The sequence below is a fragment of the Triticum urartu genome, chromosome 6A, assembly GCF_056163025.1.
Source record: "Triticum urartu cultivar PI428250 chromosome 6A, HENAU_Tu73, whole genome shotgun sequence".
Taxonomy (NCBI): domain Eukaryota; kingdom Viridiplantae; phylum Streptophyta; class Magnoliopsida; order Poales; family Poaceae; genus Triticum; species Triticum urartu.
Window position 1 is genome coordinate 19,848,788 of NC_141878.1, and position 17,027 is coordinate 19,865,814.

Sequence of the window (17,027 nt, forward strand, 5' to 3'; positions counted from 1 at the left end):
CAAGTGCTGCTAAGAAAACAGAGTTTGTTTTGTTCAAGAACAGAAAACAGAGCAAACGATAACAGCTCAGAGGAAAGGAGTAGCAGCGAGCGGCATCGGCCGAAAATGCCACGGCCCAACTCGGCCAGTGTTTCCTTCCTAGCCCAGTGTCACATTTCAATCTCGCATGGAACATATCCATTTTTTTTTCTTTCAAACTCTCAACGCAGGAACATACAATGTGCCCCTGGAATTTCTGTGCAACCGGTGACCCGATGTCAAAAACACATGCTGCAGATTCTCAAATTTTTGAAATTAATTAGGAGCAGATATGCATGTAGCATGTTGCGAAATTTAAATCACAAGTTCAAGTCACAGCTTGAGAAACCAATATAACAAATTCAGCTGTGACAATGTCAGCGTGCGCAATTCATGGTCCAATTTTGCATACTATTCATAACATGATTTGTCAAGTTGTGAATCAAGTCTGTAACTAAAATTTCACGGCACAAGAGATGTATATTGTGCCAGTGTACTAACTTGTATTCATAAAGAAAAATCTGAACATTTTATCACGGGCTTTTAGCGTGTATCGGTTACACAAGAACTCTGGATGCACATGGTGCGTCTTTGGTGTACACCATGCTAAGATTCTGCTTTCTTGGTCGTTTCCTCGCTCTGCGGGTTAGTCCGATACGCCACTTGTAGATAACTGTGCTTCACTCCTTTTGCTGTGCACTGCTTTGCAGCTTGTTCAGGCCAAACAATCGTGCATGCATTTGCTTTCTTTGAAAACGTAACTAACAGAGGTCCCTAGGTCTGTTTGTTCATTTTGATTAGCCCTACTTGTCGTCATTTTCATTGTTTCCATAAATTGGTTTAGAGATATGTATATGTTTTCAATGCAGCATTCACGAGATGTGCCTTGAAAATTGTAGTAAAAAACTGTGAGCTTTTGGCTCTGACATGGCGCTTCCATGTGCTTTGTTCCTTTTCTACCAGCAAGATGCAAAATTTGAAAAGGTACACTTGCCGCCCATCCAGAAAAAGCCAGAGGGACAAATACACGGGTAGAGAGTGGGTGTGCGTCGGTCGCAGCGCGCAGGCTATGATTGGTCAAGAGCGTTGATCCAAGATCGGTTGATGCGAAGAGATGCTAGATCGGGGCATTCTATTGGCCATTTGCCTCAACCTCGGGTGATGCAAAAAGATGCTCACTATCTGGCTGGTGAGAAAGGTCGTGCCCTCCCCCGTCGTTTCACACTTGAAAGCGAATGCATGAATACTTCTCTAGTAGTTTCTTGATTTGTGCCCCAAAAAAGTAATTTTATGATGGTTTTGTTGGTAAGATCTACCACGCGAGATATGTGATGATGTGGCAGAAAATAATAAATACATAGAGAGCATAATGTGTTTTTTTTCGAATAGAGGAATAATGTTGTACTTACATAAACAAAAGTGACCTTCTACTCACGAGCTCATATGCACCCTTGGTGAACAGTAAATTCAAAATAAATGGTAGAAAAAAAATTCTGATTATTTTGTCAAAAAACATTGACGAATGTTCTACATGCATGAAAAGTTTAATGTAGAAAAGATGTTCCACAATGCTCCCATAAAAAAACAAAATCGATTCTCCAAAATGCTTCCAAAAAACAGACTTTTTGGAGCTTCAATTTTTTTATGGAGCATTTTGGAATGTTGTTTCTTCATGAAAATTTGCTCACATGTTGAGAATTCATCAAGCTTTGTTCCCAAAAAATTCAAATTGTTTTGATTTTTTTACTGTTCATGAGGGAGCATATGAGTTCACGAGCAGAAATTTCATGCCCCACATAAACCTAGAACTCTTCCACATGCTACAAGATGCAAAGAGAAAGCATTCCATCACTTCCTATACATGACCCAGGTTCGCGCTATTAGAGTAGTTATATGATAGTTTGTTAGTTGATGAGATGGATAATTTTGAAATTGAGCGATGAGAAGAGAAAATAATATAATTTGAATTTAAGTTAAATGGAGAAAATAATTTTTGGGTGGCAAAGGAGAGAGGTGAAATGGGCTCTAGGACGAACAACAAATATATAAAAAATCTAATAATGCAACAAATTCTGGAAAAGATATATGATGTGTCATGCTTTCTAGTTGCTTGTATATTTTGACTAAAAACACAATTGTGCTCTGAGAAACAAAGCATGCTCGAAAAAAGTTTTAAGCTCTAAATTAGTTTTTCCATCCTTTTGCCATGAAGTTTTTTTTAAGAAAACAAAATGCCTGTAAGTTTTTTAAAAAGCAGGATTTTTAATTTAAAAAACAGATTTTTACTGCAATTTCAAAAATAGTTTTTGCAGAAAGGGGTAGTGATACTCGTTGCCCATAGAAAAAGCCAGTGAGATAAAAAACAAGTAGGTCAAGAATGAGTGCACATCGTTCGGAGCACGCACACTTCATACTAGGGCTCAATCAATAAGAAAAGATACTTTGGGGCCTGCTTCTAGTGGGGGACAAGTGTCACGCTCAACGAGATTAATAAACATGGCATCACATGATGGGGACTTCTTTAATTTTAGTGTGCACCTGGATCCTCTCTCAATGGTTAGAACTAACTTCTTTAATTTTAATGCTAGTTTTATACATTTAAACAAAATAAAAAAAGTGTGCACACACACGCATATATACTAATTTTTTTCGAGAAACTTGAATATATATATTTTTTAGTTCTTTCAAATAATAGGCTCCAGTCTTCCAAAATTACGCACTCCGCAAATATGTGATTATATGGTTAAATTACTTGCACGCATAGTGTGCTTTGCAAATTTCGTGATCCTAAGTAGTTGATATTTCAAAGTACCTTGGATTTGTTTTTTTATTGAATTTATTGCATAGTGTGCTGAAAGGCACATGCGAAACTGAAGACGCTTAACACAAAGAACAACAAATACGCCTTCCCGCTACGAAAGCGTAATACCCAGGTGCGATTCCGCCGAGCATACAAGTAAAACAATCACTTCCCCCAAATCCCTTGTGCTCCTTCGACGGTACGGCGGCGGCGACGGCGACGGCGAAGCCTGGCGGCGGGCCGCGATGGCATTCGGTCGACGGGAGGTCGGATTGCGGCGGGAAAGGCTGCGGTGGTTGGGTCGCGGCGGGCGCCCTCACGTCCGTTACCTACGGCGCAGAACACCTCCGCCGTGAGTGGTCGCGTCTCCGGCGAGCTCGCCGCTGTGAAGGTACAACCTAGTTTAATCTAGTTGCATCTCTCTGCCCCATGGTGTTGTCTCTAATCACCAGATCTGTATGCCTTATTCTTTCGAGTAATAACACCGTAAATATACTCTGAGACGACAACAGTAAGTGGGTGACAACTCTGCAGTAAAAGATTCAGCCTCCTCCAGCTGGGCTCAGTCGCTGCGTCAAATGTGCTCGCTGTAATCAAGAAGCCATACTCGTTTAATTGTTTAACCACAAGTTCAGATTCAGAACCGGCCATGTAACTAAATTAGCCCAGATTCAGATTCAGATTCAGAACCCCAGTGCACATGATGGTGCCTCGAGCCTTGTAATGAAGACAAGAAAAATGCCAACTTGACACAAAGCTTGTAGCTGGAATGGGTTCACCTTACTAATCCACATGCCCTTACCAGCTGCTAGCTACACTCACATCTGCCAATAGCACCACCACCTACACATCACAGTGAGAAAGTAGAGCCATGGAGGCGACGGGGGTGAGCTTGGGGAAGGCCGCGCTGGGCGGCGCACTGGGCTATGCCACGTCCAAGGCGGCGGAGGAAATCGCGCTGCAGCTCGGTGTCGAGCGCGATGTGAACTTCATCAGGGACGAGCTGCAGATGATGCAGTCGTTCCTGATGACGGCTGACGAGGAGCAGAGCCAGAACAAGGTGCTCACCACCTGGGTGAAACAGATTGGGGTCCTGGCCTACAAAGTGGAGGACAGCCTCATGGATTTTGGCCTTCATTCGGAGAAAAAACCATTTTTGGGGTGCATCCCCCGCAACCCAGGTGAGCGACGCCGCATCGCCAAGGAGGTGAAGGAGCTGAGGGCCGAGGTGGAGGACGTGAGTAACAGGAACCTGCGCTATCGCCTCATCAAGGATAGCTCCAGCTACAAGTCTACCGTGGCAGAGGAGCAGGCCAGCATTGCCACTGCAGCGATGTTTGCTGCTGTGGAACATGATTCATCATCAAAAGTGGACCTCCACCAGTTGATTACCAGCAATAACGTGGAACTTAGGGTGATCGCCATGTGGGGAACTAGCGGTGATCTTGGGAAGACGTCCGCCATCCAGGAGGTTTATGATGATCCAAAGGTATTGAAAAGGTTTGGATTCTGTGCTTGGATTAGGTTGATGCATCCCTTCAATCCACAAGAGTTCCTCCACAGCTTGGTAAGGCAATTTTATGAAAATTCACATGATGACTCTGGAAAGGCAGACCAAGAAACAAGCATCGGCGCTAATGTTCTTGTCAAGATGGAGAACATGGATCAAAGGGATTTAGTGCGTGTGTTTAATGCGCTGTTGTGTAGCAATAGCTACCTGATTGTAATTGATGACCTATCCACAATTTGTGGCATAGCATTAAGAAATACTTCCCCGACAACAAGAAACAAAGTAGAATTGTTGTTTCCACGCAGCAAGCTGAAATTGCAAGCTTGTGCACAGAGAAACCGTACCAAGTTTCAGAGTTCAAGCAGTTGTCCTGTGATCAAACTATTTATTTGTTCCACAAGAAGGTAAGTCTGTTTCTTGCGTTGTTTTGTTATAGACTTGTTTATTTCTTATTACGGATGATTGATTCTTCTTTTCATTTCACGTCTGATTGCAGAATTCAGTGGGACAGGTTAACATGGGCACTGTTAGTGTAGCAATGGTGGACAACAATGACGAAGCAAAGGCTGCTACTGTGGAGGAGAAACTGAAGGTGGGACTCCAGCACTGATTGAAAAATCGAAATTCAAATCTTGAATTCCATATCCATAGATTATATTTGGGATGTATAAATGTTCACTAGTGTTTTCTTTTCAGCCACACACACGCGCACAACATAGCAATCTAGCTTTAGTAGCCTAAACAACTGTGTACGAACGAGCCAATCTTGGTGCTCAAACATCAGAATTTGAGGGAAAGAAAACTGAGACATACCTCCTAGTATCGCGAATTAAAAAAAACCATTATTTTTAAAAGTTGAACCAAGGATATATATGAAGTTAGATAATTTGTTGGGCATAGAGCTCTCACTAAAATTGGCAAACATATGTGTATGAATGAGCTAATCCTGGTGCTCAAACTTATTTAACAAACTTTAAAGTTAGAGGGAAATACAGCTGAGACATGCGTCTTCGTATAATGCACACTAATTGAAAAACATATTGTGCTTTAAAGTTGAGTAAGGATGAACACATTGTACATGGACTTAGATAATCTGTTGGGCATACTACTCTCACAAAAAGTGTGCACCTGAAAATCCTCAACATTTAACTCTGAGCAAAAGTACATAAATTTTCATAGATCTGTTCTTTTTTGTTTAGGTTAACCGAGCATCATGTTCCACCGAGCCTATTTCCTACAGAAACAAAGTTGCTACCAGTGAGACAGACACAGCATTGCCCAGCGATGAAATACATGAGGAAAACCCAGAACCTAACATTGCAGGTGAAGACAAAATTTGTAACTCAACTGCTAGAAAGAAGTTTGATCGCAGCAGCACACTGGCACTGGCTGATGAATTGCTTTGTGGGCGAGAAACAGAGAAATTTTTTCTTATCAAATTAGTTGGCCAGCCAGACAACAAGTGTTGTACGGTGATCTCAGTTTGGGGAATGGGAGGTCTTGGGAAAACCTCTCTTGTTCGAAGCATCTACCGGAGCCAAGAACTTGGTGGCTGGAAGCGTGCTTGGGCCACTGCATTGCGTCCTTTTAAGCCAGAAGTACTTCTTAGAGATTTGGCTTTGCAGCTTCAGAATACTATCCAAGAAGATCCGGTTGGAGCAACAACTGGGGCACAGAAGAAAAGCATATCAGTGATGAATCTTCAAGAGTTGAAGGAGGAACTAGCTCGGGTACTAAAAATGAAAAGGTGCCTTGTTGTTCTTGATGATATATTGTCCACCTCTGAGTGGGAGTTGGTCAAATCGTGTTTGTATAATGCTGGAAGGATCATAGTCACCACAAGAGAAAACGGTATTGCCAAACATTGTTCAGTAGAGGACAAGAACAGGTACCATCTTGGTGGTCTGAAAGAGGATGCTGCACTTGACCTCTTAAAAAAGAAGGTAATTTTAGAACTAGTAGCCCTTTTTCCCTTTCATATAGTTTTTGCTTCACATTTCGTTACTCTTACCTCATGTAACATTATATTTTTCTCGACGTCTTCTTTGAAAAAAATATGTTTAAACTCTAATAATCTTGTACGTGCGTAATTTTAGATCTAGGAAAATGTCCATTATATCTAGGAACATATTAGATCTGGACCGTCTTGCTAAATTTCAGGAAGGTGCCGTGGTGGGCTTGTGTGACTGGGCAGCGGGCTTGGATGCTACAAGCGGAGCCTCCGTACACGCGGTATGTTGGGGCCTCCGCAGGGTGGTGGGGTGGTGATGGCCAGCAGCTGACATGTTTGTCGGTGCTATCGGGATTCTGCCGCTCTAGTTGTCTTAGGTTCGAGCGGAGGCCAGGACAACATCAAGCTTGTTGCTGTGCTCATGTGAGCCACAGTTGGTGTCTCTCTGGGTCTGCGGGGCATCGTTTAGCTTGCAAGTGCATGCGCATATATCATGTGTAGGTATTTGTGGCTTCGTGTGGCAAGGGAGTGAATGTTGAGGAACTTGTGCCATGTTGTCCCACCAACGTTGCTCAGACGCTTGTCTTGGCTGGTGTCTGAGTGTGTCAGGGTTCGTAGACGATGACCATGCTTTGGCTAGCATGGTTTGTCTGCATCACGAGGCAATGGTCAGACAACATCTGGTGACTTGGAAGTTCACTGCAATAGCTGTAGGGTGGAGATGCAATAGCTAGGTTGCCAGCCACAGTTTGTGGTACAATAAATGTGCCGATCTTTCTTGTGTGCTGCGTGGGCCTGCCAGGGCTTCCTCACTGTGTGTCACACCCTATTTGTCCTACTTGGTGGGAGGAGGGTTCACCTTGGGTGTGGCAGGTGCGAATTTGTCAATAGTGTGAGGAGGTAATTCACTGTTGTTAATGAGCCACCATTTTCTCAAGTTGGCATGGCCTAGCTCTACCCTTCTTGCTATATTCTCTCTCTCCCTATGACAGGTTTTAGCCGGTCTGTTGTAGCAGGTGTAAGGCATTAAGGTTATCATTGGTTTGGTGGAGTGTCTGTTGCAATGAGCGTCTAGTGGTTACCGGTTCTCAGCTGTTGTCCTTTCTGTTGATGTTTGTTTGTAATGGCGTAGGCTTATTCTTGTAAATTGTTCCTTTTTTAGCAATGTAGCAAGACCAAAGATTTGCAATCTCTTGAACAAAGTTTCATAAAAAAATTGCAGTTTGTGTGCAAGCAAGTTTGTGCCCTCAATTTTTTCCCACATGGCACAGAAATGCAACGAAGTTTTTTGTTGAGATTGTAATTAGGTAGGTCCTTGGAGCAATCAACTACATTCTTTCTTGCCCTGGGAAACGTTGTTGTAAAATTCTGCTTCCTTGAGTTAATTGCAGCGTCAAATGTTCTCACCATAGTCAAGGAGTTATATCTGTTTGTTTAATGGAAACCATCAAAGTAGCTAAATTACTTTGTTATGAGTGTTAATGGACGCCATCGAAATTGCAGCTAAAGTAGCAATTTTTTTCCTTCAAATTTATTTTTCATTTCACGGGCAAAATTTTTGTACCTTTTAGATTTTTTTGTGAAGTACATTAATAGTTTTTTTTTACCCAAAGCATGTTATTGTAGGTGAACATTTCAATAGTAGCAGTATTTATGATTACAGTTTAGTGCACACCCAGGATACAAGGAAATTTCAATGCTTAGTGAATTCCCCATATGCTGAGAATTTTAGTTTTGTAAATGCTAAATCCATGGAGAGGATAGTTTTTCGTAAACATACCCTTAGGGCCAGGGCTTTGACTTCCATAAGGTAGAAGTGGAAACTAGGACAAACAAGCTAATGTTACTAAATATTCTTAATTTAGCAACAATAATATTTTAATCCAAATAGTTAACTTTTTCAAATTACGTCCGTTGCAGGTATTCAAGGACAATAGTGAAAAAACAGATTTAGTCCCAGCTATGATGGAGCAAGCAAGACTTATCCTGCAGAAATGTGATGGACTTCCTCTTGCAATATCCACTATCGGTGGATTCCTAGCCACTAAACCAAAAACTGCTATTGAATGGAAGAAGATGAGTGATGGTATTAACACTGAATTGGAGATAAATTCTGAACTTAGGACAATAAAGACAATTCTAATGAGGAGCTACGATGGTTTGCCATACCATCTGAAGTCTGCTTTCTTATACTTATCTATATTTCAAGAAGACCAGAGAATTAGGTGGGGTCGCTTGGTGAGGCGGTGGACTGCAGAGGGTTATTCAAGGGATATGCATGGCATGACTGCAATTGAACTTTGTCGGAGGTACTTTGATGAGCTCTTGGATAGGAGTATGATCCTGCCAGGTGAAGGGACAAACCGATACAGTCAGAAAATCAATTCTTGCCAACTTCATGATATGATCCGTGAAATATGCATATCAAAGGCTAGGGAGGAAAACCTTGTTTTGACGCTGGAGGAAGGATGTTGTTTGAGTGACACACAAGGTGCAATACGTCATCTTGTCATTGGCAGCAACTGGAAAAGGGATAAAGATGTGCTGGAGAGCATGCTAGACTTGTCACACGTACGGTCATTGACCGTGTTCGGAGAATGGAGACCGTTTTTCATCTCTGATAATATGAGGTTCCTCCGAGTGCTTGACTTAGAAGACACACTGGGGTTAAGAGATCACCATATTGATCAGATCGGGCAGCTCCGTCACCTCAAGTACCTTTCTCTTCGAGGATGTCGGAACATTTTATACCTGCCTAATTCTTTGCGAAATTTGAGGCACCTTGAAATGCTGGATGTTAGAGGTACATGTATATATGAGTTGCCAACAACAATCACCAATCTTCTGAAGCTACAGCACCTGCGTGCAGATAGTTATTACAGCAACGGTGGTAATGTCAAGGGAGAGGGTGACATAGTTGAGAAGTACACTAAACATGTTTCCACATGTCGAATATGTGGCATTAGTCTCTGCAGAGCCCATCTTTTCTTGAGGCCACAAGTTCTAGATGCTGGTTTGAACAGGTATGATATATTCAACATATGCCGCTTCCAGGAGATGGATCTAGATGGCGTTATTCTTCCTAAAGGGATTGGTAAATTGAAGGACCTTCATGCACTAGGTGCTGTGGATGTTTCTGGGAGAAACGGAAATGCCACTGTAAAAGAGTTTCGAGAGCTTACTCAGCTACGAAAGCTTAAAGTGGGTGGTCTGAGCTACAGAAACATCAGTGAGTTATGGTCTGCCATTGCTGGTCATAATCAACTTCAGTCTTTGTCAGTTGAAATAGGTGACCTGAACGAAGAGAGGAATGAGTTAGATGGCTGTTTGGGTGAGGATTTGTTGCCACCAAGCAGCCTACAGAGCCTCGCTCTGCATGGTAGGCTAGTCAATGTAGCAGAATGGATCCATAAGCTTCAGAATCTCTCCAATTTGGTGCTAAGGTTTAGCGAATTGCAGCAAGATGATGATGCCATACAAGCCCTCGGGGTGCTACCAAATATAGCAGTTCTACGCCTGCATTATGACTCGTTCAAGGGGACACAGCTCCATTTCCAGAGGTCATCTTTCCCTAGCCTCATGGTGCTGGAGCTCAGTTGGTTAGACAACCTCCAGTCGGTGCTGTTTGCAGAAGACACAATGCCCAAGCTTGAGCTGCTACAAATTGGTGGGTGCAAAGAGCTCAAGGACATCTCCGGGCTGTCAGCCCTCAAAAGCCTCAAAGAAATCCAGTTGCCTAAATATGGTGACAGTTTATACAGTAAAATATTTGAGGCGCAGAGGGAAGCGGTGGGAGTCAGGTAGCGGAGCACGTGAGAGTGAACATTATTGACTGAATATTAAACTCTCTCTCTCTCTCCCTCCCTCCCTCGGTCTCTCTCTGTGTGTGTGTGTGTGTTTCCATCGGATTCTTATTACCGTACTTCTCCTGTATTCTACCTACTATACATACAGTAGGACTAGTAATTGATGTACCTGTTACAAAACTGGGTCACTCGGGCGTATACAGCAGGACTGTAATGTAATCCAGAAGTGCTATGACTTGAAAACGCACTATGTATAGAGCCTGGAGCAATACCTCACGCTCTATACCTGTGCGGTGACCAGGCCCTTGCATCATTACTCTACCAACATGAGTTTTTAAGGATTTCAAAGGTGTCCGTAGTACATTCTCTTCTATTTTTGGTATGGACTGTATGTTGCAACTTTTTCTTCCACTCGTCTCTGTCATAAGTCAGAGGTGAAACTGTCATATCTGAAACATGGGATGATGGCTAGGCAATAATAATGGAATTTAATTTGCTTCTTGGTAGTTTCTGCAGCTCCATTGATCTGTATATTCCAATGCTGCACACCATTCTCTACATACAATGTTCTATTTTAAAAGCCTGTCATATTGTTAATCTTAAGAACCTACTGTGGACTTCAATGCGGGCGACCTGTCCCAGTTGGAGCTATGCAGCACCACCACGCTGTCTTCAAATAGCGTCGCATTCCCTGGTTGTAGTAGCTGCTGGCCAAGTTCAGTTCGTATTATTCACTGCTTTCCGCTATGGCATCATCCGACATTGCAGCTAGAAATGGATGCTGGTTGGCTGTTGTGCACTTGTGCTCTGCTAACTGAAGCCAAAAAAGGACAGCGGGAAGCCGGGAACAAACAAGAGAATGACAGAGTCGATTTATTCAGACTTAGGTATGGTGCAGTCCCTGTGAAGCACTGAACTTAAGTGGCAGCTCCCATGTTTACATTTACAAACCTGTGAGCTGACATCCTTTTCAGTTATTTATTTTCCTTTTTTTAATTAATGTATATCGTTAATAAAAAAACATAAAGTGGGGTATGCATGTCACTCGGCCGAATACAGCAGGACAGTAATGGTTCAGTAGATGTATGAATTCCTTTGTTGCCCTGTCAGCTTTGGGGGGGTTGACCTGTACGTTCGCTGCTTGTGGTAATATCATCGATTGTGATACGGCATCACGCATACACGCGGCAGCTGGAATCGGATCCTACCTAAAGCCAAAAATGGGAAACTTCATCTGGATAGCACAGCACAGGAGCTGAGAATCCATCTCCTGCCCACAAGCGGCAAGCATACAGCTGCAAACAAGAACACTGTAGTACATAAACAAAAGAGCATGAAATAAATTCTAATGACTGAAACATCCAGGTACCGAATTACAGAAACTTTGTCAATTCAGTCATATAAGCATGGGAATAATATATATGTCAAAAAAAGCATGAAAGGAGGGTTATGACTGAAACTTGAGAAGCTGATAACAAAGGGCTTTGTTGGAAAAAAAAGGCTGAAACATTAAATAAAGGATTGAAACATTGGAAGAGGAACATACGAAAGAGAAGGAATACGCTTTATGACATTGGAAGCGTAAACTCACACTAATTGTCTATTCTAGCATCGCATTAGTGTTAATGTAGTGGTCAGTCACCGACCCCTCAAATCAGAAATCGGTGCCTCGATTGGTGTGATAAAGCAAAGAGCATCAAGCACTTGGACATTTTAATCCCTGAGAAAAAGGATACATATATGTATGTTTTTTTTTCAAAAAGGGGGATTCCCCGGCCTCTGCATCAGAACGATGCATACGGCCATCTTATTAACCAAATAAAGAAGTACGAACAAGGTCTCAAAAGTCTCCAAAAGTAATAAAAAGCACATAAAGCTCACACAGAGCCAAAAAAAGGCTAGAAACACCCACTAGCCAAGACAAGATGCCACAACCGGCCGGCTCAAACTAGATAGGGAAACTAAATACCTATCCTATTACATGACCGCCATCCAAACCGGTTGAAAATATCCCGAGCTACCATCTCCCAGCGGAAAGACCCAGTAACCAAATGCTCCCTGGTCTCCGTCTGGGTGAGTAGCGACCATGAACGGATCAGTGCCGTAGATCGGAATATGACCTACAAAAAATGTATACATGATATTTTGTTAAAGACCAAATCATTTCTGCAAGTCCAGATAGTCCACAGCAAAGCACAAACTCCAACCCGAATATGTTTCGCTAAGCCAGGCTCAATCCCATTAAGCCAAGTCCCAAATAACGCATTAACAAAATTCGGTGGATTGATATTAAAAGCAATGTGGATTGTCTGCCAAAGTACCTTGGCCAACGGGCAATCAAAAAAGAGGTGTTTGATAGTCTCATCCCGATCACAGAAACTACACCTAGTAGGTCCTGTCCAATTACGCTTTATCAAGTTGTCCTTAGTTAAAATAACTTGTTTATGGACAAACCACATAAACACTTTTATTTTCAAAGGAAATTTGACATCCCAAACATGTTTAGACGTAGGAATGGAGTTCGAATTAATAACATCAATATACATTGATTTAACGGTGAATACTCCAGACTTAGTCAATTTCCAGCGTAATTCATCGGGTTGTTGTGAAAGCTGGACGTCCATCAGTCTCCTAACTAGACGGAGCCATTCTTCCCAACGATTGCCCGCTAGTGTTCGTCGAAACTGGATATTAAGGGGAATAGATTGAAAAACCGATGCGACGAATACCTCACGTCTTTGAACAATGCGGTACAAAGACGGATATTGGATGGCCAAGGGTGTGTCGCCGAGCCAAGTATCCTCCCAGAAACGTGTACTCGAGCCGTTTCCAATAACAAACTTCGTCCTATTAAATAAGGCCCGTTTGACTTTCATCAGGCCTTTCCAGAAAGGCGAATCGGTCGGCCTGACTGTAACCCGGGACAGAGTTTTTGTCTGGAGGTACTTGCTGCTAAGGATTTGAGCCCACATAGCATCAGTCTCCGATGAGAGCTTCCACAGCCACTTGCTAAGAAGGCATATATTCTTAACTTCTAGATTCTCAATACCTAGACCCCCTTGGTCTTTCGGTCTACAGATGATATCCCATTTAGCAAGCCGATATTTTCTTTTAAGCTCATCACCCTGCCAAAAGAAACGCGATCGATAGAAGTCCAGTCTCTTCCTAACACCAACTGGGACCTCAAAGAACGATAGGAGAAACATTGGCATACTCGTAAGCACCGAATTAATCAGGATTAATCTGCCTCCGTATGACATAAGCTTATCCTTCCAGCAGCTTAGTTTCTTCTCAAATCGGTCCTCGATGCACTTCCATTCTCTGTTTGTCAGCCTACGATGGTGGATAGGAATCCCCAGGTAGGAGAAGGGTAACTCTCCCAACTCGCACCCAAACAATTGCCTATAAGCATCCTGTTCATCTTTGGCCCTACCAAAACAGAACAGCTCGCTCTTATGAAAGTTAATCTTTAACCCGGTCAATTGTTCGAAAAGGCATAACACAAGCTTCATATTTCTAGCCTTGGCCAAGTCATGCTCCATGAAGATGATTGTATCATCAGCGTACTGAAGGATGGATACACCTCCATCAATAAGATAAGGTACCAATCCACCTACTTGACCATTTTCCTTAGCCCTTCCTATCAAGATTGCTAACATATCCACCACAATGTTAAACAAGATAGGGGACATCGGATCTCCTTGTCTGAGGCCTTTATGTGTCTGGAAGTAATGACCTATGTCATCATTAACTTTAATTCCCACACTACCTTTTTGCGTAAATGATTCAACCTGTCGGCGCCAGGCTTCATCAAAACCTTTCATACGCAATGACTGTTGGAGGAATGGCCATTTGACCTTATCGTACGCTTTCTCGAAATCCACCTTAAAAATTACTCCATCTAATTTTTTGGAGTGGATTTCATGGAGTGTTTCATGCAGGACGACCACCCCTTCAAGGATATTTCTGTCCGGCATGAAAGCAGTTTGGGACTGTTGCACCATAGAATGCGCAATCTGTGTGAGTCTGTTAGTCCCGACCTTGGTGAAAATTTTGAAACTAACATTGAGGAGACAGATCGACCTGAATTGCTCAATTCTCACAACATCCGTCTTCTTAGGAAGCAGTGTGATAGTCCCAAAATTCAAGTGAAATAATTGAAGCTGTCCAGAGAACAGATCATGGAACATAGGTAGTAAATCCCCCTTAATAATGTGCCAGCACTTTTTATAAAATTCTGCCGGGAATCCATCCGGTCCGGGAGCCTTATTGTTTTTCATCTGTGCAATAGCATCAAAAACCTCCTTCTCCGAAAACGGGGCAACCAAAATATCATTATCAGCATCTGATAGCTGAGGCATGTCCTCAGTCCTGGACTCATTGAGGGACACACAATTATCCTCCGGAGGTCCAAATAACTGTTTATAAGAGTCGGTAATGTATGTTTTTAGGTTATCCTGACCTAAAATAGTGCCCTCGTCTTGCTCAAGCTGAAATATACGTTTTTTTTCTGTGCTTGCCGTTAGCTATCAAATGGAAGAACTGAGTGTTCGCATCCCCGTGGACCACTTTGCAGACTTTAGCACGCAAAGCCCACTTCAATTCTTCTTCGCGAAGCAGTTCTTTCAGCCTCTTCTCCGCCTCATATTTAACCTGAAGCTGAGCTGGCGACAAGATAGTGACTTCGGCCTGTATGTCCAGGGCCTGTATAAGAGTAAGGAGTCTATCCTTTTCAATCTTATACACACCACTGAGGTGCTTAGCCCAACCTCGTAGGAAACTTCTTAAATGCCTAATCTTATTCTGCCAACGCTCTATCGCATTCTTGCCTCCTACATCTCTATCCCATTCCCTGGCGATCAAGTCCAAGAACCCCTCACGTTCAAACCAAGACATCTTGAAGGAGAAGGTATTCTTGTTACCCACATGGTTCGGCTCTCCTGAGTCCACGAACAATGGGGTGTGATCAGATATTCCCCTCGAAAGAGCTTGCACCGTAACCAGAGGGAACTTTTGTTCCCACTCCACGCTCGCAAGTACTCGATCCAGTTTTTCATAGGTTGGGTTTGGTAGAGCATTAGCCCAGGTGAACTTTCTGCCAGAAAGCTCTATCTCTCTCAGATCCAAGCTTTCAATAATGGTATTGAACATAAACGACCATCTGCCGTCCAAGTTATCATTGTTGTTCTCCTCTCTCCTCCTGATGATATTGAAATCACCTCCAACTAAAATTGGAAGCTGTTCTGACCCACAGATTCGAACAAGGTCTGCCAGGAACTCCGCTTTAAGCTCAGGCTATGCGGCACCATAAACCGCCACCAAAGCCCAGTTAAAACCATCCACCCTAGACCTGACTCGAAACTTCACCGTGAAGTCTCCCATCACGACACTTCGGACTTCAAGCGAATCGCATCTCACACCTAGTAAGATACCACCCGATCTTCCTCGCGGAGGGAGGCAATGCCAATCGAAATCCATACCACCCACAAGAGACGAGAGAAACTGGGGTGCAAAGTTATCTCTACCCGTCTCCGATAGAGCAACAAAATCTAACCTCTGCTCTAGAGCTGCCTCAGCTAGGAATCTTCTTTTAGCCAAGTCCTTGAGACCTCTGCTATTCCAAAAAATTCCTCTCATAATTCATCATGGAATTTTTTTTGTAACTCGAATCCTAGCACTCCTACGAACTGCGGAATCGGGATAAATCTTCCGTTTCCACTTATGCTTAGGTTTAGTAGGCTCAGTCTCCCGGTCCCCATAACCGGGGTCACACATATTACGAGCATCATTCTGTAGGGGTACATCATCTTCCTCAGAGTCATGAGTGGGGGGTGCTAGATCCGCACACAGATTATCGAGCACTCTAACCCCTAACGCTTCAATCTCATCATCATTCATTGGTGTGTATGTACGTTTGTTCTCCTCACCGAGTTTAATTTCACAAGTCAAATCTTTCTCTGGTGGTAACTCTCAGGTTTACAAATCTGTGATTTTGCATGCATTTCTCTTTTCCTTAAAGCAATAGGCGTTCCCTTTTTCTAATGTATGTATTTTTTTGTGAATAAACAGTAGCAAATGTAGTAGAGAGCACTTCTTTTGCTGTCCAGTGAGTAAGCTTGGGGTTTGTCCTGTAATATTCGTTCGTTAGTATAAATCATCGAATTTGATACGGCACCATGAATACACATTATAACTGAAAACAGGAAAGGGAAACCTCTTCTGTTTACTTTATCTGGACAGCAGAGACAACCAGTGACTGATTTCGCCTTTCACGACGAAGAGCGATGATGAGACAACGACCTTACTTGGCTGCCAGAACATCAAACAAGGGTGATTATTGCTTCCAATTAGGGAAGGTGATTCTCCATTGATGAGAGTGATTTGATTACTGGTTTTGGGATGCTTGCTGTGAGTGGTACATATTTATACACCGAGGAGTAGGTGTAGGAGGAGAGCATGCGTATAGGACAAGCAAAAAAGACGGACAGGTTCAGTATTCTTCAGATTTGGAATGTGAAAGATGATGGGACAGAGCTGGACAAGAATCGGAGTTGAGTGTATCCTTCTTTGCTTGCTTCCCAAGGTACATGTCACCCTTACAAGTCTGAGCAATAAGAGGACCTGGATACCGAGACTGAAAGATGAAGCATTAACCTGGGAGTTGCAACAGGAACATGCTGGTTGTTACTCTTACAAAGCAGAGGAGGTACAGAGTTGGGAGTCTGGTTTACAGTCTTGCCCAAACGACACTGAAAACCCTCTAAACAAGTCTGCGAGGGCCAGGGACGACAGTTGACACAAGGGCCGGTGACAACGTGACCTTGCAGGTCACTCTGGAGCGTGACATGACCAACTTGCCCAGATCTGGAACCGTCATTCTTCGTTCACGTACCATGTAGACAGACAGGTTGAGCGTCCAAGTAGTGTTTCTTGATCTGCAGC

General features: G+C 43.0%; 1 protein-coding gene across 1 annotated transcript; it reads left to right on the forward strand.

Moving 5' to 3' along the window:
- Window positions 1-2,966: 2,966 nt before the first annotated feature.
- Window positions 2,967-10,430, forward strand: LOC125512197 (disease resistance protein Pik-2). Its single transcript, XM_087528088.1, is given in 5 exon segments — window positions 2,967-4,563; window positions 4,566-4,732; window positions 4,825-4,920; window positions 5,528-6,271; window positions 8,200-10,430. Coding segments are annotated over 5 exon segments (3,765 nt in total). The 5' UTR covers window positions 2,967-3,689; the 3' UTR covers window positions 10,084-10,430.
- Window positions 10,431-17,027: the final 6,597 nt, after the last annotated feature.